This window comes from Ascaphus truei, chromosome 5 (assembly GCF_040206685.1).
Source record: "Ascaphus truei isolate aAscTru1 chromosome 5, aAscTru1.hap1, whole genome shotgun sequence".
NCBI classification, from domain to species: domain Eukaryota; kingdom Metazoa; phylum Chordata; class Amphibia; order Anura; family Ascaphidae; genus Ascaphus; species Ascaphus truei.
In genome coordinates, this window is record NC_134487.1 from 37177270 (window position 1) to 37199518 (window position 22249).

The 22249-nt window shown below is 47.3% G+C and overlaps 1 protein-coding gene across 5 annotated transcripts in view; it reads right to left on the minus strand.

The window, feature by feature from the left end:
• The window catches only part of FBXL13 (F-box and leucine rich repeat protein 13), a 238941-nt gene extending 217061 nt beyond the window's left edge, over positions 1–21880 (minus strand). For 3 of the 5 annotated variants that reach the window (XM_075599630.1, XM_075599629.1, XM_075599633.1), the window contains exons 1-3: positions 21703–21880; positions 8031–8134; positions 207–300 (exon numbers count right to left, since the gene is read on the minus strand). In XM_075599630.1, coding sequence (XP_075455745.1) covers positions 207–300; positions 8031–8134; positions 21703–21777 — 273 coding nt within the window. In that variant the 5' untranslated portion in view covers positions 21778–21880. Of the gene's footprint in view, positions 1–206; positions 301–8030; positions 8135–21702 lie in introns of those variants that run through there. The other 2 variants (XM_075599631.1, XM_075599632.1) reach the window with 2 other exon arrangements.
• Positions 21881–22249: the final 369 nt, after the last annotated feature.

A 22249-nucleotide genomic window follows, 5' to 3' on the forward strand; every position in this document is an offset into this window, starting at 1 on the left:
TTCTGGGGGACACCCGGGTTCCCATCTTGCTAAAATAAGCCACTCAAGTGAGCGGGATTGGTGCTTTAATAATGCATCAATTTCAATTCAAGTTAACAGCAGTTGATACCTTGATAATTGTTAGATACTCTGCATCTCACTATAATAAATAGGGGGGTTCTCGCTCTCGGTCTTCCTCGGGCCAAAGTGATAAATGCAGAATTTACCGACTGGTCGTCTTCTGATCCAAATAGGTACTCCAGATAACTTCCTGTCATTGCCTTTACTTTTGGTTTCTTAGCTTCATCTATAAATGCATCCCTGTTGGGGGGAAAAAAAATACATGGGATAAAAGCGATTCTGCACCTTAAAGCAGCTATGTTGGTTTACCATTAAAATGGAAACTATAACACAAGAAAAGTCGTCATCATTCACTTTCGACAATTAAAACCAGTATTAATCCTTTTCCTGCCAAAGATTCCAGAAAAGTGGTAAATTTAGAATAAGTCAAACGATTTTGATATGGTCATTTTAAGTTAAATCAGTAAAATAAAGTGATTCAATGTATCGTCCTTTGTGAAAATCACAGTTACAAAGACCCCTTTATACACATTGTATGCCTCGCTTCAGATTGGAAACAGTACTAAAAGCAGGTGTACAAGGCACTAGATCAGGCCTGCACAACTCGTAACGTGAGAAGGGCCGAACTGCTCCAAGGAAAAAAAAATTGGGCCGCACATGTAAAATAATCATCATCATCATCATCATCTCTCCTCCAGCACCTCATCATCATCATCCTCATATATCTCCCCCAGCACCCCTCATCCTCATATCTCCCCAGCACCCTTCATCATCATCCTCATATCTCCTCCAGAACCCCTCACTATCAACCTTTGCGATACTCCCTATGAATCTCTCGTACTTCCATCTCTCCCCCTCACCCACACATAATTCTCCCCCTCCACCTCCACATCAAACACATAATACTCCCCCTCCACATCAAACACACAATACCCCCCTGCACACCACACACATTCCACCCCCCTGCACCTCACATCCCTCTCCCCCCTGCACCTCACATCATTCTCCCCTGCACCTCCCATCACTCTCCCCTGCACCTCACATCATTCTCCCCCCTGCACCTCCCATAATTCTCCCCCCTTGCACCTCCCATCAATCTCCCCCTGCACCTCACATCACTTTCCCCCCTGCACCTCACATCAACTCCCCTGCACCTCACATCAACCCCCCCTGCACCTCACATCAACCCTCCCTGCACCTCACATAAACTCCCCCTGCACCTCACATCAAGCCCCCAGCACCTCACATCAACCCCCCCTGCACCACACATCAAGCCCCCCTGCCCCACACATAAAGCCCCCCTGCCCCTCACATCAACCCCCCCTGCACCACACATCAAGTCCCCCTGCACCTCACATTAACCCCCCAGCACCTCACATCAAGCCCCCAGCACCTCACATTAACCCCCCAGCACCTCACATTAACCCCCCAGCACCTCACATTAACCCCCCAGCACCTCACATCAACCCCCCCTGAACCACACATCAAGCCCCCCAGCACCTCACATTAACCCCCCAGCACCTCACATCAAGCCCCCAGCACCTCACATCAAGCCCCCAGCACCTCACATCAAGCCCCCTGCACCACACATCAAGCCCCCCAGCACTTCACATTAACCCCCCAGCACCTCACATTAACCCCCCAGCACCTCACATTAACCCCCCCTGCACTTCAAATCCCCCCCCCCCCCTCCCTACCTTGGTTTGCGGTGGAGGAGGCGGCGGCAGAGCAGACAGGAGTGCACGCACGCTCTAGCAAGCAGCAGGCAGGAAGTGCCTCAATGCTAGAGCGCGCTGCTACCCTGCGAGGGGGTGAGCGGGCTCGCGGGGGAGGGTGACAGCGGACTCGCGGGGATGGTGACAGCGGGCTCGCGGGGGGGCGCGGGCTAGCGGGGGGGCGCGGGAGAGTGGACTCGGGAGTGAGGGGGAGAGCAGAAAGCTGCCGCTGGCCACACAGTGAGTGCAGGCGGGCCGCAGGCCTGCACTAGATGATGAGCAAGTCAAAGCTGGAGACACAGGCAATTGTATTAGACAGACCGTCTACTGAGACTTATCAGTCCAAAATAAAGCAATAAGTTTTAACAGAACGCAGATGAAATTTGCAATGCTATTTAAATAAGTATAAAAATATGTATATTCTAATCTTTCTTGATAGCCCCATTAAGAAAAATATACGTTTCCATGCAGACTATGCTTGAGCTTCAGGCCAGACCATAATTTCCTCACAAAGAAATCAGTGATAACTTCTCTGACAAAAATGTTATATTAACTTTGCCTATAAATCATTAAATGCAACAGTTTTTTCACTATTAGGTGCAAACCGAAAATGTAGAGGGGGTATGATGCATGTTTAGCAGGGTAGTCCTCCGCACCTCTAGGGGGAGACTCTGAGGCAGAGGTGCGGTGGCCATGCTGGAACTCCCACAGGAATAGAGGGAGAGGATATCCCCTTGGGGAACTGGATATCCTCTGGAGACTGGGAACCGCGTGTGAGATCTGGCGGGACCTTCGGAGAAGACGGTTGTGTCCGGGAAGCCAGTAGGCGACCCAGGACTAGGCCAGCGAACCCCGTAGGCCAGAGTTAGGCCCTTAGCCACCCTAGTTGAGGGCTATAAGGACAGTCATATCTCAGGGACATTCCTGGTAGTTCAGTACCAGCGGAGCGACAGAGCCGAACGACTCGTGGAGGAGTATTACCGTGCGTTTGCCGGAAGTAAGGAGAGAGGGGAATATTGTTGGGAGGCCCCGCTACGTGGGAACACATATACCACTCCCGATATCAGCAGAGGGTACCCTGGCTACGACATTGTAGTCAGGAAGGTACCAACGTGCACCGCCAAATCCACCAGGGAGGGAAGCGCTGCCCTCACATACATTTGGGGTTACCTTGTTGGACACCTAGCCTGTTGGGGATCCCAAGGGCAATTGGGGTACACTACTGATTGTGTGCTATTGTTATTACTGTGTTACTGTATATGTATCAGGAGGGACCTACCGGTAAATAGTATTGTTTATCATTGCTGTGTGTTGTGGTTATTACTGTATAGGTTCCCATGAGGAGCCATCCCGCCAACGCTGGGATCCCCACGGGTGGAGGCACTGCACCCCGCACCCCCAAACTCCCAATCAGCGGCGGCCTAGGCCTTCTGTGAGCCTGCAGGTTAGCACCATAACGTACGTAGCAGGCAAATCTCCCTGTGGGGGGGGGGGGGCATGGGAACGGTGTTACACATGTTAAAAAGATAAATAAATGTGTCAATGTAAAAACGTAAACTCTTGAGCTTCTGGTCCCAACCTCTCATGTCAGCCCTCTTATAGTCTAAAGTTCATGCTAAGAGATTAATTCTGAGCATGCGCTTGGCTCTCATTTAGTATTCTTTAACTGGCGTGTGAATTTGGGAGTGGTAATAGTAGGAGGAAGGAGGAGTTACATGGTACAACTATTAGGCCTCGTTCAGGGTGCAGGCTTCGGAGGGAGGGCGTGCTGCCGTGCGAGCTGCCGTGGGACACAAAGTATTCAAATTGAATACTGGTTGTCAGGGTAGAAGCTGTCCCGTCTCCGAAGCCCGGAGTTGACGCTGGCTACAGTTTCAATAAACAAAAAAATTCGTTTTTTGAAGCTGCAGTAGCATCACTGGGACCTCGGCAGCCAATGAAATCATTCTTGAGAATGATTTCAAGACTGCAGCCTCGATCCCTAACCTGCCGTCTGTAGCCCCGCCCCCTCCTCAACTCCTGAAAACGTCTGCTGGGGATGAACACACATCGCCCAGCAGACTGCCGCCCTCCCTCCCAAACGCCCTCCCTCCAACTCCTGTCTCTGGCACCCTGAACGAGGCCTTATAGCCAGGGTTCCACATTCATTATATTTGGGAGCTGCTCTTCTGCCATTCACTATTTTGATGTCCAAGAAACCAGAGTTCCTGCAGTGGTGACAACATCTGATGGCACAGAAATGCCCTTTGCTGGCATGGGAATGCTGCTAGGACTACAGGGCCAATTCCTCAAGTATTTTTCCCACGACAGCTCTTTGTTTGTGCCGCAAAGGGGAACACTGATAATAGTATTGATGTGTGTTGGGCCGTCACTTTTTTCACTTTCACCTGCATCAGAAATATCTGCCTTATCTGGAGTGGGGTACACCTCTTTGGCAAACAGATTTCTGTCAAATGTTATAATCTAAATGGACTTTATAGTGCCAGACCGCCTCTGTATTATAATTGAGAAGTAAACAACAGTTCAGACCATGAAATCTGTATTGATAATTGCCTTAAACTCAGAGACACTGTGACAGTCACTTCTGAAATGTAACACTAAATGCTATTATTCAACACTATTACTGGTGCTGTTACATTGATGGCGCCTGAAGTGGTACTTTGAAAGATGAGCTTTAGCTTCCAAACGCCCTCTGTGGTGTTTTAATCCAAAATTTAAGATTGGATTCTGAAGTGATTTAATGGATATGACATTGGTTGAAGGACAGGGAACAAAGGGCTGTAGCAAACAGAATAATATATATTCAGGGGAGCACAAGGTGGGGTACCTCATGGATCTGGACTGGGACTGGGAGGGGGGAAGAATTAAAAATTATTTTGGTATATTGGAGGAATGGTCGAGTGTGTGTCAACTAAAATTGAATGCCAAAAAGTGCAAAATAATGCACTTGGGTCACAAGAATCCAAAGGCAGATAACAGGATTAGTCGCTAAAATTTCAACTACTATAGAAGGAAGGTGCCAGGGAGTCATTATTTCAGCTGACCTAAAATAAGACGAGCAATGTCACAAAGCCATGGAGAAAGCCAGGTGGATCCTAGATTGTATAGGGAGAAGTATTAGCATCAGAGAGAGGTAGTGACACCACTATATAGATCATTGGTACAACCGCCCCTGGAGTACAGTATTCAGTTCTGGAGATCATATTTCCAGAAGGACATAAATTAGAGATTGTGTAAAGGAAGGCTACTAAAACAGTGCATGGTCTACACCAGGGGTGCTCAACTCCAGTCTTCAAGCCCTCAGTCTTCGACTGAGCCTCTGATTGAGCCACCTGTGCCGAAGCTGGGATATCTTAAAAACCTGACCTGTTGGTGGAGGGAGAGGCCTTGAAGACTGGAGTTGAGCCCCCCTGGTCTACACCATAAAACTGATCATGAAAGACTGAATTACCTTAATATGAACAGCATGGAGGAGAGAAGGGATAGTGGGGATGTGATAGAAACGATCAAATACATAAAGGGTTTCAACAAACTAAAGGGTGGAAGTATATTTCGGAGACAGAGAAGCGTTGGAGAACAGAAGGGTGAGAAAGTACTTCTTCACACAAAGAGTGGTGGATTCATGGAAAAGCCTCCCAACAGGGTTGGTAGAGGCTAATACATTAAAGTAATTGTATTATGCTTGGGATAGACATAAGACTATCCTAAATACAGCATGAAAGAAAGCCAAGGGTTAAATGGTGTCTGAGGATTTACCGCAGATATAAAATTAGCAATTAAGGATGCGCTCAACATACAATGTGATCTAAACTAAATAAACTAGTATGGGGTAGGTGCTGCTTGAAAAATAACTGTTCCCAGTTCTGAGTGAAAATGTGTCCAGGAGAATCAGCGCACCTCAAGTTAAAAAAGGGAGAAAGAAAAAAAAGAGAAAAAAAAATAGTGACGCACGTTCACAGAAATCTTCAGCAAATTCAATGGTGAGGTATGCACTTACATGAAAGGGCCTGAGCCCAGGCACTAAAAGGTTTCTTTGCTCCTCCGCTCCCACAGTGGATAACAGAAGGCTTCTGAAGCCTCTTCTCAAAAGTCCAACTTTATGTATAAAAAGATCAGAGTAACACTCACATAGACAGAGTATACTTTAAGAGGGCCCAGCTTGAGCACTTTTCTCTTCCTCCGGGGATCGAGACTCTCACCGCCATTCCAGCCGGCATCCTACGTCACTTCCGGTATTCAGATGCTCCCCAGATACTGGACCCCGGCAACCCTACACGTTTCGCAGGTAATTCCTGCTTCCTCAGGGGTATGTATGGTATGTCCGTGTGCCCCCTCCTAATATATCCCTTTCTATCGCTGCACTGAAATTAACTTTAATCACATGCTTTACAGGCAGAAATACAGGATTAGGATACATAAAAGGTGAGTATAAACACACAGAAAAATACATTGCAAATACAGATTACATGTATATTAAAAATAGAGGCATGAAATTACACAAATGAGATGAATGATCCCATAGATCTACTTTAGAAAATTGTTTTTGGCACTAAATGGATTATATAGATAGATTATTTGGAATGAATCTATTATTAATCACCATGTCATGGATATAAAGATCGTTTACAGGTCGCGTGATAATTCGCGAGCAAAAGACATGGATGGAAATGTATCAGTATACGAACATTATTTCTTATGGTCTAACAAGATAGGTACAGTGGAATTAAGAATTAGATGAATATCTATAATGGGCTTCACAATTAAAAATGTATCAATTTGCCAGAATTATTTATATCCTCTGGTCTGACAAGATAGATACATTGAGATGAATATCTATAATGAATTTCAAGTTATAAGAAGACAAATTCTATGTTAAAAAAACACCCTGAATCAATATTTATGTTGAATCCCCTCTGGGTTAATGTTTTTAATTTATAAATCCACATAGTTTCCTTCTGTGAGATCTTCTGTACTAGGTCCCCTCCTTGTTTATCTAGCTCTATTTTATCAATCCCCATAAAGGTTAACCCTTCAGGATTACTGAAATTATGTTTTTTTAAATGACTTGTGACACTGTGTCTCGAGCCCCTTAAGAATATTTATATTTAGACAACGTTCCCCAATACGTTGTTTGAGACATCTTTTTGTAAATGACCCCTTTGCTGTCACAATTTATACATTTCTTTATTTTGAAACTTTCCCGTTTGTTTTGATACGAATTCTTTTCCATTTTTTCTATATCTACAATATTTCCATTTTCCACATTTGAAAAAAAAAACCGCATGGTAGTTTTTTATTTAGCCAACTACCAACGGGTGCCTCCATCCTTGGAATACTGGGTGCTATTCTTTTTTTGATGTTTTCTGCTTTTGTGAATATAATTTTAGGTATTTCAATTATATGTTTTTTTAGAAGGGGGTCTTGTTGAAGAATATGGTGGTTTTCTTAGTATTGTTTCAATTTTTTTATGTTCCGTATTGTATTGTGTAATAAAAGTTACCACATTATCTTTATATTGTTTATTTCTTTCTTTTTTGTGTTCTATCAGTTCGTCTCTATTTTCATTTAATGCTTGTATCTTTGCTTCTTGTATTGGTGTATCATTGTACTTCCTTTCCTTAAATTTTTTTGTTAACACTTTCGATTGTACTAACAATATATTGCTATCTGTACAACTATCTGTTTAAATTCTCCCTTAGGGATATTGTTCAGCCACTGGTTACTTGAGGAGAGAATATAGCCATTACAGTCTACTGGTTTGTAGAATGTTTTCGTTTTACGATTCCTTACCCTACATAGATGCACAGGTCCAACAATTCAACCTTTTCTGGACTGAAATGGGTGGTAAATTTTAAGTTCCAATCATTTAAATTAATATTGGGATTGGTTGAAGTAGTTTAGTTTGCTTTCAACAAATTCTAAACATGTTAAACATTGGGTCCAATCTCTTGACTTTAATTTCATGCAATATTTATTCTATATAAAAAAATAAAAGGAAGATGGTTATTTTCAAGCAAATCATCTTTTCTTTAAATAAAAACTAAACGATTGTAAGTTTTGTTCATTAATAATAGTGGAGCTCTGGATACCCTGCTTCCCATAATTTGGAATATTTACATTATGTGACCAGCACATGATACAAGCCACATCGGAAATATTGTACAATTGGATATGCTCCCCGAAGCATAAACCACTCCACCAACTTTTTAGTTAAAAACAAATGAAACTAGACATAAATAAAATGAGAGTATATACCATACAAGAGTGTTGTGACCCTTCTCCAGCATTTCCTTGATCTTCTGTTCCAAAAACTGGAGAGGATTCTCTGGGCACATAACAGTTAACCCACACAACAGAGCCTGTTAAAGAAATACAGTATAATTGTAATTATTCACACACACATTTCCCTACACTGCCTGCTAAACTATGCTTTGTTCGTACGTTGGTACATGATGAGGAAAAAAAAAAATGGGTCTTCTTACATATTTTGATTTTATGGCAATTAAGTTAGGTAAGATGAACCAACTTTATGAGACATTTCCCTTGAAGTGTAACATGGATACCTGCGCTTTACAATATACATGTGCAATGATATGGTATGAGTTCGACCTTGCAAATGTAAAAGGGAAGGTTTTGCTGTGAAGCATAAAAAATAATGATACTCAACAATCCTTATTCTTCACGAGTACTCTAGCACAGCGTTTCCCAAATGGTGGGTCGCGACCCGGCACCGGGCCACGGCACCAAAATTGCCGGGTCGCAGCGAGGCTGGCCGCGCGGTGTCTCCTCCCAGCCCCCCCTCCCGCCGCTCGAGGTCTCCTCCCAGCCCACCCTCCCGCCGCTCGAGTTAAAAAAAATAGCAGCGATTCCCCCTGCGGTCCCGCGCGCATGCGCAGGGCAAGCAGTGACAGCTCCCTTCCTCCCCCCCGCTCCCAACGTGGGACGGAGGCGGAAGTACTATCTCCTCTGCGGCCCGCTTCCTCCCGCGGCCCGCTTCCATAGCTCACCACCCGTGGCACCCCCTCCCGAGCCCACCTCCCGTGGCACCCCCTCCCGAGCCCACCTCCCGGGGGACCCCCTCCCGAGCCCACCTCCCGTGCCACCCCCTCCCGAGCCCACCTCCCGTGCCCCAAAGCCCACCTCCCGTCCCGGGCAGCAGGGGATATCGGGGGCAGCAGGGGAAAGCGTCCGGCCTCAAGGTAAGTCACCCCACCCAGTCACTGTCACCCACCCAGTCACTGTCACCCACCCAGTCACTGTCACCCACCCAGTCACTGTCACCCACCCAGTCACTGTCACCCAGTCACTGTCACCCACCCAGTCACTGTCACCCACCCACCCAGTCACTGTCACCCACCCACCCACTGTCACCCACCCACCGTCACCCACCCACCCACCCACTGTCACCCACCCACTGTCACCCACCCAGTCACTGTCACCCAGTCACTGTCACCCACCCAGTCACTGTCACCCACCCAGTCACTGTCACCCACCCAGTCACTGTCAACTGTCACCCACCCACCCACTGTCACCCACCCACCCAGTCACTGTCACCCACCCACACAGTCACTGTCACCCACCCACCCAGTCACTGTCAAGTCACTGTCACCCACCCAGTCACTGTCACCCACCCACCCAGTCACTGTCACCCACCCAGTCACTGTCACCCACCCACCCACTGTCACCCACCCACCCACTGTCACCCACCCACCCAGTCACTGTCACCCACCCAGTCACTGTCACCCACCCACCCAGTCACTGTCACCCACCCACCCAGTCACTGTCACCCACCCAGTCACTGTCACCCACCCAGTCACTGTCAACTGTCACCCACCCACCCACTGTCACCCACCCACCCAGTCACTGTCACCCACCCACACAGTCACTGTCACCCACCCACCCAGTCACTGTCACCCACCCACCCAGTCACTGTCACCCACCCAGTCACTGTCACCCACCCACCCAGTCACTGTCACCCACCCAGTCACTGTCACCCACCCAGTCACTGTCACCCACCCACCCACTGTCACCGTCAAGTCACTGTCACCCACCCAGTCACTGTCACCCACCCAGTCACTGTCACCCACCCAGTCACTGTCACCCACCCAGTCACTGTCACCCACCTAGTCACTGTCACCCACCCAGTCACTGTCAAAGTCACTGTCACCCACCCAGTAACTGTCACTGTCACCCACCCAGTCACTGTCAACCACCCACCGTCTCCCACACACCCACCGTCTCCCACACACCCACCCAGTCACTGCCTCCCACCCAAGTGTCCCAGTCCCCCCTCCCACCCAGTCCCCCCTCCCACCCACCGAGTACCAGTCCCCCCTCCCACCCACCCAGTCCCAGTCCCCCCTCCCACCCACCCAGTCCCAGTCCCCCCTCCCACCCACCCAGTGCTAGTCTGTCCCACCCAGTCCCAGTCCCCCCTCCCTTCCACCCAGTCCCAGTCCCCCCTCCCACCCACCCAGTCCCAGTCCCCCCTCCCACCCAGTCCCAGTCCCCCCTCCCACCCACCCAGTCCCAGTCCCCCCTCCCACCCACCCAGTCCCCCCCTCCCACCCACCCAGTCCCAGTCCCACCCACCCAGTCCCAGTCCCCCCCTCCCACCCACCCAGTCCCCCCCTCCCACCCAGTCCCAGTAGCCCCTCCCACCCAGTCCCAGTCCCCCCTCCCACCCACCCAGTCCCCCCCTATCAGCCACCCAGTCCCCCCTCCCACCACCCAGTCACCCCCTCCCACCCACCCAGTCCCAGTCCCCCCCCTCCCACCCACCCAGTCCCAGTCCCCCCCTCCCACCCACCCAGTCCCAGTCCCCCCTCCCACCCACCCAGTCCCAGTCCCCCCCGAAGTCCCAGTCCCCCCCTCCCACCCACCCAGTCCCCTCAATGTCCCCTCACCCACCCACCCAGTCCCAGTCCCCTCTCCCACCCACCCAGTCCCCCCTCCCACCGTCCCAGTCCCCCCTCCCCCCCAGTCCCCCCTCTCCCCTCCCACCCAGTACCCCCCCCCACCCACCCAGTCCCAGTCCCCCCCTCCCACACCCAGTCCACCCCCTCCCACCCACCCAGTCCCCCCCCTCCCACCCACCCAGTTCCCCCCCCTCCCACCCACCCAGTTCCCCCCTCCTCCCACCCACCCAGTCCCTGCCCCCCCCCTCCAGTCACTCACATCCGTCATTGCCTGTAATTCACTGTTTGTGTCTGTGTACGTATAGGGGAGAGCGAGTGTGTGTGTGTGTGTGTGTGTGTGTGTGTGTGTGTGTGTGTGTGTGTGTGTGTATCAGGGGCTGTGTGCGTGTGTATCTGTATCAGTGTCTGTGTATCAGAGAGTGTGTGTGTATCAGTGGCTGTGTGTGTGTGTGTATATATCAGTTTGTGTGTGTGTGTATCAGTATCAGTGTGTGTGTGTGTGTATCAGTATCTGTGTGTCAGTGTCTGTGTATCAGTGTCTGTGTATCAGTGTCTGTGTGTATCAGTGTGTGTGTGTGTATCAGTGTCTGTGTGTGTGTGTATCAGTGTCTGTGTGTGTGTAGCAGTGTCTGTGTGTGTGTGTGTGTGTAGCAGTGTCTCTGTGTGTGTGTGTGTGTGTGTAGCAGTGTCTCTGTGTGTGTGTAGCAGTGTGTGTGTGTGTGTAGCAGTGTCTCTGTGTGGCTGCGTGTGTGTGTGTGTCAGTGGCTGCGTGTGTCAGTGGCTGCGTGTGTGTCAGTGGCTGCGTGTGTATCAGTGGCTGTGTGTGTGTGTGTGTATCAGTGGCTGTGTGTGTGTCTGTGCAGGCCCTATAGGCGATAAATTTTTTAGTGGGTCACGAAGGAGAAGTTCAAAAATAACCGGGTCACGGAAAAAAAAGTTTGGGAAACCCTGCTCTAGCACTATATGTACTGTATAATCGAATCAGTGTCTCACACATTCTATCTCCAATAACCTTTTTGCTACCGAGTCATGATCTACATCGATAGAAAGCGTTTTGTAGGAAAATTGTCAGAGCTTTGAATTTCCAAAATGTTTACCCTGAAATGTTGTCCAAACCATTTTAGTCTCCGCTCCCATCACCAGTCTATGTTAATTCGATTGCTCCCCTCTGGAAGTCTTGCAGAAAATACTTCAAAAGATTAGAACCTGTACCTAATCACTAATAAATTAGATAAACTACAGTCCATTCATCCAAAATTCATATAACTGGGAACTTACTTGTGCTACATCCCACGCATGTTGGATATTGCTCAGTATCGCATATTCAATCAAATATATGAGACTTTGAAACATATTTACTAAGTATAGCTACTTCATAAGGAACCTTTTAGTGCCAGGAGACAACTCACGGCTCATTCAAGTGTATAGGCCAGGGGTGCGCAAACTGGGGGACGCGCCCCCTAGGGGCGGGGTGCGGGAGATTTTGCTGAGGGGGCGCGGGTGGTTGCAGAGACCCCGCGCTCTTCCCCACAGCATTTAAATTAATTGCCGGGGATCGCATGAAGCCCCTGCAACACTTCACTTACTGGGCGGCGCCAAATGCCGCTGCGGGGCCATGTGACGTGACGTCACACGCGTCAAATGACCCAGCGTCATTTGATGCGGATACCAGGTAGGGGAGGGGGCCGCGAGAACGGGAGAAGGAAGACAGGAGGGCGCAGCTGGAAAAGTTTGCGCTCCCCTGGTATAGGCCATAAGGTGTCTTCTGCATACATTAAGGCTTATTAAGTAAGCAGTGCTGCTCCATAACTGTAAATAGGACTTAGTAAATATGGCCTTTTAATGCTTATTTGTGTGACTAGGCTATAAAAGGTGTTTTCCGACACGTATAGTGTTCTATGGAGTAAAACACTTAGTAAATATGGCTCTTTATAGCCAATTCACCTCAATTAGGCAGAAATATGTCATTAAGCAAGGAAAGTGCCTTATGGAGTAGCACTTCTTACTAAATATGGCCCTGTGTCCCTTGTTAATGGCCATTTATATGAATATACTAGTGACATTTTTAAATACTTGATCATTTATGAATGTATTAATTCAATAGGGTAATCTTACAAATGATCCTTCTTTGCATGTCAATACCCAGAATCCCTGCCTGCAGTGGAAGCATTGTATGCCAAGAGATAATGGGGAAAAACAGGACCTGTCTGACACATGTGAATGTGCTCATAAGTTGTATTTTTATTTGCTTATTTCTTTTGGTGATATCGGTGGAAACTTGAAATATGTTTGTAATTTAAACTGCTGTTGTGAAGTTAAAAGTATAGTTTGATAATATGTGATTTTCCTATCAAATAGAAGTACAATGGCATTGTTAATACAATAAAATGATCACAGGCAGTCCTCGGTTATCCAACGGAATCCGTTCTGGAAGTAGGTTGGATAGTGAAACCGTTGTAAAGTGAGTCCTATGTTAATCAGTGGCGGTGAGCGTTTGATAACGCATTCAGGAGTCGGATAACGCATTCCGGTGTCGAATAACGCATTCCGGCGTCGAAAAACGGTCCTTAGAGTTGCATTGTAAATTGTTGGCTATGCCATTCGTTGTAATGTGAAACGTTGGATAACGAGGACTACCTGTTCTGGATTTCTATCATTTGTAACCAGAGAGACATTTCTATATTGTGGATGGAGACCTGCGGTATTAAGACTAAAGTAGAATCTCATTATTATATGTAGTAAATTGAAAAAGGGTGGTGCTCTCAGCACTCAAAGATAAAAAATCAGTTTATTCCAACAAAAAAAACCACTAATACCGAATAAGAAGTAGATGATGTTTTGTGCACAAAATGGCCTTCATCCAACAAGTGATGCGATATTGTCGTGAGCCGCCACTTCAAGGGCATAATGGTCGGGGGGGAATGAAAGGAAAAGGAGTAGGCCATCCAAATGGCGGCTCATGACAATGTCGCATGATATGTTGGATAAAGAGCATTTTGTGCACGAAACGTCTCCTACTTTTCAGTTATTAGTGTTTTTGGAATAAACTACTTTTTATCTTTGAGTGCTGCGGAGACCATTCATTTTTTCCCCCCCAATTTATTTGGCCGTTTTTGGCGATGACCGCCTTCTCCACGCGCCCCACGATTACTATCGATGTGAGGTGTGCTTTTCCAGATATTTTTCATGATGATATGTAGCTAGGTTGGCAACACTGATGATAAAAACACTATTGTGGGTGTTGCATTGCAGGACTCTTCAACACGCTCCAAAGTGGCCAGATCAGGTGACATTTAGAAGTAGAAGAGACACAATCTTATTGTAATGTAATTTTAGATAGATTTAAAGACTTGATAATTATAATATTTCAACATTTTACAAGCATGTATAACATCCGTACCATATATATTTACATTACCTTAACTTACAAGTGAGTTTGTGTGAAAAAAAACTCACTTTGCTCCTGCTAGTTTCATACAATTTGCTTAAGAAGCTGAGGTTCCAAGGGCCACATCAAAGCCCTTCATGGGCTGCATTTGGCCTGTGGGCAACCTGTTGAATAGAGGGCTGAAGAACTGTACAATGCTTCAATCGTGCAAACATTGTGCAGAAACAGCACATTATGTACCAAAGAAGATAACCACTGATTGCTTTCAGTGTGATCGTCTACTTCAAGAAATCCGGTGCAGTTTAATGCAAGTGTATTATACCAGCTGTGCATAAGAAAATGTAAGACCTCTGATTTGCTTGAAAGATAAGCAGCCCCCAGAAATGATACAATAAAAGGATACATAGGGATGTTCAAATGTTTTTGCATTTTCGTAAAAATTCCACTAAATGTCTCAAAGTATCCTATGATTGGCAATATTAAAAATACTGTTTCCAAACAGGAGGTATTTTAGGAGTCTTTCAAGCAGTGTAAGACATTGTTGATACGTTCCCATTTAATTAAATTGAACCGGAAAATGTACTCAACACATTATAAACAGCAAGTGAGCGCCACCTGGTGGACTAAGAAAAGCAGGGCTGTAGGCCCCGTTTGAATATAGTGAGACGTGTGGTACACACATGTATGTACACTATGTATGTATGTCTTTATTTATATAGCGTCATTAATGTAATGTACATAGTGCTTCACAGCAGTAATACACGTGACACTCATATGTAGCCCCCTTTCCCCTGTGTCAGTGTGACTACGTGCGCTGCTATTACCTGCGCGGCAAACAGGAGGCCTAATCCTCCGCCACCGGGAGCCTGGGCTGTGTATATAAATATCTACTAAACAACGCCTCCACCTGGGAAGGATCCTCACACAGTAGGATAGCCCCTCCCAAGACAATATGCCCAGTAATCCACACACAAAGTATTTACTGGGATGTAATAAACAAGATCCCTGAATAGACACAATATACATATACAATATTTATTTATAAAATATTTTACCAGGAAGTAATACATTGAGAGTTACCTCTCGTTTTCAAGTATGGCTCATACCGACCCGCGGAGTACTCCCACAGCACTTGGGTGCAGGGGCACCAGTGTCCAGGCCACGAAGGCCTATCCTACCCCCAAGTGCGAGACAGCGCTGCCCCACGATGTGTTGGTGCACTTGTGGAAATACCTGCCCGGTGCTCCAGCCCCAGGGGTCAATGAGTAAGGCCAAGTTATGGTCAGTCTGTTCCACCGAAGACCCGACTCCACGCAGGGTGGCTACCCGCGTCGAGTGTACCACCAGCAGAAAGTCTCTGAGAGGATGGCCTGGTCTGGTCCCAGACGCAGGCCGTACACACCGAGTCCGTCACCGCTGCACTGACTATCACTAATGTATTAAGTGGAGCGTCCCTGCCTTGAGGCCTTCTCTACAACACACAAGCTAGTAGTGAGGAGTCTAGCTGGGACCTAAGGGGGGTATTTGTGCCTAGTTCAGTTGCGCACCTCTCCCTGAACCTTACCTATCGCTTTGCTGTCCTGCTTCCGACTGACTTGCTTCCTTGACAGTGCGAAATGTATTTTTCTCCCTGCAGGAGATTCCAGCCACGCGATTGGCTGCTGCAGCCTATGTGTCTAGCAGCCCCAAGGGCTGCTGGGGATTGTAGTTCCCCTGCGGAGTACTTCGTAATGGCAGCCGCTGTGGGAATGCTCTGCGCATGCGCTATGTGTGCCAAGATGGCCGCCACAACCGCAACCTGCACTGCGCATGCGCAAGGAGTCGCAAGAAGGCCGCCGCCTATGCCAAGGAGCTCCGGCGATGCGCGCACCTGCACCAACCTCCCTACATCAAAGGTAAGAGGAGGGGGCACGCACCTAAACAGGGAGACCAGAGGGGACCAAGGGGACCTGGCTACACATATAAATAACAAATAATACAAATAACACACAGTGGGAAGAAGTGCTTCAGACATAAAAGTAACATTAAGGAAAAAGGAGTCCCTGCTCCAAAGAGCTTACAATCTAATTGGTAGGTAGGAAGAACGTACAGAGACAGTATGAGGGCGTTCTGGTAAGTGCGTCTGCAAGGGGCCAAGCTTTATGTATGAGATGTATAGTATCAGCCGTGGAGCTACTCATATGCTTCGTTAAGCAGGTGTGTTTTAAGGTGGGTCTTGAAGGTGAATAGAGAGGGTGCTAGTCAGATATTGTGGGAAAGGCTATTCCAGAGGTGTGGGGCAGTCAGTGAGAAAGGTTTAAGGCGGGAGAGGGCTTTAGATACAAAGGGGGTAGAGAGAAGTCATCCTTGAGCAGAATGCAAGACTCAGGATGGTGCATAACGAGAAATTAGGGCTGAGATGTAAGGAGGGGCAGAAGAGTGGAAAGCTTTAAAAGTGAGGAGGAGAATTGAGTGTGTGATACGGGATTTGATGGGAAGCCTGGAGAGGTATTTCAGCAGGGGAGACGCTGAGACAGATTTAGGAAAGAGTAGGGTGATTCTGGTAGCAACGTTTAGGATAGATTGAAGGGGAGACAAGTGAGAGACAGGAAGGCCAGACAGCAGGAGGTTACAGTAATCGAGATGGGAGAGTCAGAGTTTTAGCAGTCGAACAACAGAGGAAAGGGCGAATCTTTGTAATATTGCGGAGGAAAAAGCGACAGGTTTTAGCTACCTTTTGAATGTGAGCAGAGAATGTGAGAGAGGAGTCCCTAGGCAGCGTGCTTGTGCTACTGGGTGTATGATAGTACTTCCAACAGTAATGTAGAAGGAGGTAGTAGAGCCAGGTTTGGGAGGAAATATGAGGAGTTCTGTTTATGACATGTTAAATTTAAGTCGGCGGAGGGCCATCCAGGATGAAATAGCAGAGAGACATTCAGAAACGTTGGTCTGTACAGCAGGTGTAAGGTCAGAGGTTGAAAAGTAAATTTTTTGTGTCATCAGCATAGCGGTCATATTTCAACCTAGAGAGAGTGTGTAAAGAGAAAAGAGGAGAGGTCCCAGGACAGAGCCCTGGGGTACCCCCACAGAGAGATCGAGAGGAGGAGAAGGTGTTAGCAAAAGAGATACTGAAAGTACGATGGGAGAGGAAAGAGGAGATCCAGTCCAGTATAGAGCTTTTCTACAATTAACAATGCACTCGTTTCCATTCAAGTGAAAATAAGTTACTGCGTTGTCTCCTGTCAAATAGATCCTTATTCAAAATTATGTGAAGCCGCTACATCATGTTAGAGATAATTTTAGTTTTGAATGGAGCCGACTTCTTCTCTAACACTAGGAAGCGTATTCATGGTATATTGATTAGGGGCCTTGGAGAGTCATATCTTCTGTAGTTGACAACCAATTAGAACACCAACTCCGGGATTAACAAAGCTCTGATAAAAGGTATCGGGCCTTGATCCTGTGTTAACTGCCATGGACTTGATTGTAAACTCTCCTGGGCAGGGATTTCTTTTTCTATTGTCTTATTTTGCTTGTTGCACTTATTGTATTATTGTGAAGCTCAGGGAGTCGCGCCGCCATCGACGCGCTCCTCACTCACCTATTGCCTCGGCGGGACCCTCTGCGCCGCCTGCTCCCCTCGCTCGTTCCATCAGACAGCCGCACCACCGCAGGCGCGCACGCACACTCCCATGCCTGCCTTTCCACACTCCCCCGGCATCGGCTCCTGGTGCGCACATGGATGGCAGCCTCCCTGCTATCAGAGACCTCCCTTGCACCTGCGATCCAGCCTATCACTGTTTCACCCAGTCCACTCCTCCATGCTGCAGCTTGTCTATTGGTTGCCCCCTCCTTCATATGCTCAGCTGCGCCACTGGTACTTTGGCTGAGCATAGAACCAGTTGCTGTTCTCATCCCCCTCTGCCTCCCTCGTCCAGTCTTGTTTTCCAGTGCTCTCCCATGTACCGACCCGGCTTCATCCTCGACCACTCCGAACTCCTGGCATCCAACCTCGGCTACGGCAAACAACCACTCCGCTCTCTCCGCACCTGACCCCGGCTACGGAAAACGACCATTCCGCTCTCTCCGCACCTGATCTGGGCTCATAGTAATACGACTACGTTCCCCTCTCCAGCCCTGGACTTGGTTAACAGTACCCGCTACTATCCGTACCTCTTCAATCCCAACCCGGCAATCCGGACCAACCTACACTCAAGACGTGCCCTCGTGGCTGTGGGTGGCGTCTTATCCATTCCCACCTCAGCATCGTGGTCCTGCCTAGTTTGTGGTGAGCACAGCGTGACAATTATAACTTAGGGTCGCCAAGTGGCTTCTCCAAAAATACTGGGCACAATGATGAAAGGTGCGACACGCTCGACACACACACATACATACACACACACACACACACACACAACCCTCTCACCTCTCTCCGCCCCATGCTGTTTCCTCCTCTCCTTGGCCCCACCCCCAGGTTCCTGACACCTCCTGATTGGCTGCAGTACCCAGCAGCAGCCAATCAGGACGGAGGAGGCTGCCCAGCCCCTTAGCAACAGTCTACTCTCTCCCTGCTCAGGGAAATCCTGCTGCCCCCCAAGCCGGTCAGGTCCCTATGTCCAGAAAGGTAATAACAGACACATACATGTCTAGTATTACCTCTAATGTTTTACTGAACAGGGGGCCCAAATGCAGGACAGTCTGGTTCAATACTGGACACATGGCAACCCTATTAAATATAACTCCCTGTACGGTATTGTCTCTTTTGTAAAGCGGTGTGTACACATAAAGATATACATACATACATACATACATACATACATACATACATACATACATACATACATGGACTTGAATGTCAATTAACAGCGATCGACTTCAGACAATCCTTATCGGAACTTTGTGAATCCTATATTTGAACACACATTTACAGCAATTGGACTACAAACGTGCACTACATATTAACATGGTTTAGTAAATCTGACTTAGTAGTTGTATCACCATCACGTTAAGGAGAAACATCTCTGTTCTTTCGATTATACCATTTTGGTATTGTGTTAAAATTCCATAAAATATATCAATAATATTTATATCATGTTTGATACTACTGAGGTTATTTTTGTTTAATTTTTGTATACATCCACCAAAGCCGGTAGTCATGCTGCACAGAAAGTGTCCAGTATATGGAGAGAAATCTTAGGTATTGTTACTTGAGTTCCAAACAATATTTCATAGGAATGATGCGCTACATTTGCAGATGTTAAAATGCACATACATTGATGAGATTAAGGTCAATATTTACTAAGCAGCCTTCTGCTACCAGACACCTTCTATTGACTTGAATGGGCTATAAGGAGTCTTCCAGCACTGAAAGTGATTTATGGCAGGACTGCCGATTAAATATGGCCTTAATACCCTAGCCAAGTAAAAAGGGTAGTCATATATGGGACTACCCTATAGAGTGCTAATCAAAGTTTACTAGTAACAGATTGCTGGTAATCCCTTTCGTAATGGGTCGCTAGTGATAGTAACTACTGGTTGGGGTCTATGCACCTAGGCAAAAGTGGTGCAAGTCTGGTGCTTTCAATGGGGTTTTTGAAGTGAAACTTCTTTGGGCACACCTATCACATGAGCAAAATTGCCTGGCAGTAAATGGAGTTGATGGAGACGGAAGTCACTGGTGACGGAAGCGACGTCACTGCTGGCAGAAGAGGCCGTCAGTGTTGCCAGCTTCTACCAGGAGGAGTCACCGTAGAGAAGAGGAAGGCAGCGCTGGAGGGAGACACACACCTGCCCCTGAGTGATGCGCCGAACACCCCCCCCCCCCCGGTGAGTTGCCAAGCCACCCCCGTACCTCCGCCGGGGGGCTGGCTGCACCAGCAAAAAGCCGTGTCCGCAGCTCTGCCGGGGGGAGAGAGAGGGGGCTGCTCCGTACCTCCCCCGTGTCTGCAGCTCTGCTGGGGATGGGGGGGAGTCAGGAGAGAGGGGGTGCAGGACACAGAGAATAACACACATACACCGCACAGAGCGAGAGACACACACTGACTGACACACATACACACACACTCTGACTGACACACACACACTCTGACTGACACACACGGAATTCAGTTACTATAAATATAGAAGTGCAAATAGCTAAAACACACGTTCTAAGTCAAACTTCTTTGCGTTTTGGCACTAAAATTGTTTTTTGATTTTTAATTAAAAACATCACCATTACAAATACAATTTCTGTGACAAAAGACAAGGAAATTTCACTTAAAATGTGTGTGATCGACAAACACACAATTTTTTACCCCTGTTTTACATATGGTGCATATGTTTTATCCCACAACCGCACCAGGTTTGTTATCACGATACACGTGACCCATTGTTTCTGATAACGTTGCAATACAAAGGGTTACTAGTAATTGGATGCTAATGCTGCCGACATGTTAACTCTCACTGATCTGTGAGTCTCATTGAGTTAGTGTCAGTCTCACTGAATTTTAGCATACTGCAAGTACTGTAAATGGCCTCACAAACTTTAATGTCTTAATCATAAAAATACACTAAAATATAGATCATGGAGGATCACATCTCTGATCGCAGTTACTAGTAATGGTTGCTAATAAAAGATTATTAATAATGGTTGATATTAATGGCTACTAATAATAGTGCACCAAGAGTAATAGTTGTTAGTAATGTTGTAGTGATGGTAATATTTGGTAACATTGGGTGCTACTGCTGTGTGGTTAGTTTGTAATGTCAGTAATTGTTACTAACATTGGGTGCTAGTAATTGTTACTAACATTGGGTGCTAGTAATTGTTACTAACATTGGGTGCCAGTGATTGTTACTAACATTGGGTGCCAGTGATGGGTAGTTACTGATGTGTTATAGAATGAGCTATGTTACTAACATTAGGTGCCAGTAATTGTTACTAACATTGGGTGCCAGTGATTGGTACTAACATTGGGTGCCAGTGATGGGTAGTTACTGATGTGTTATAGTATGAGCTATGTTTACTAACATTGGGTGCCAGTAATTGTTACTAATATTGGGTGCCAGTGATTGTTACTAACATTGGGTGCCAGTGATTGTTACTAACATTGGGTGCCAGTGATTGTTACTAATATTGGGTGCCAGTGATTGTTACTAACATTGGGTGCCAGTGATGGGTAGTTACTGATGTGTAATAGTATGAGCTATGTTACTAACATTGGGTGCCAGTAATTGTTACTAACATTGGGTGCCAGTAATTGTTACTAACATTGGGTGCCAGTGATTGTTACTAACATTGGGTGCCAGTGATTGTTACTAACATTGGGTGCCAGTGATGGGTAGTTACTGATGTGTAATAGTATGAGCTATGTTACTAACATTGGGTGCCAGTAATTGTTACTAACATTGGGTGCCAGTGATTGTTACTAACATTAGGTGCCAGTGATTGTTACTAACATTAGGTGCCAGTGATTGTTACTAACATTGGGTGCCAGTGATTGTTACTAACATTGGGTGCCAGTAATTGTTACTAACATTGGGTGCCAGTGATTGTTACTAACATTGGGTGCCAGTGATGGGTAGTTACTGATGTGTGATAGTATGCACTATGTTACTAACATTGGGTGCGGATACCGCGGTGGGTTATTCCCCAGGTTACCTCATAAATCTCAGGCAGGGAGTGCCGAATGATGTAGGTCCTCAGGTGGACATCAGCATTGCGCAGGGAGGCCATGTATGCCCGGAGAGCGGCGGCCGCCGCAGGGTTATGATCAGGGGCTTGGAGACCCCGGAAAGTGGGAAACGGCGTCTACACTCCCCGTATCCTAGCAACAAGGGAGCTATACGACCCGCCCAATCCCTGCTCAACCCCGCCCAATCCGTGCGCAACCCCGCCCGATTCCTGTTGAGCCCCGCCCAGTCCTTGCTCAACCGCGCCCAATACCAGTCAGCCTCGCCCAATCCTCGCTCAACCCAGCCAAATCCCTGCTCAGCCACGCCCACTCTTTGCTCAACCCCGCCCAAACCCTGTTTCGCTCCACCCACTCCTTGCTCAGCCACGCCCAATACCAGTCAGCCCCGCCCAGTCCTTGTTTAGCCTCTCCCAGCCCCTAAGGACACAAGGTCCGACCAACACGTGACTTGTGTTCCTGAGGACTGTCCGAGTATTCTCTATTGATCAAGAGATAAATAGGTCATTGTAAAAA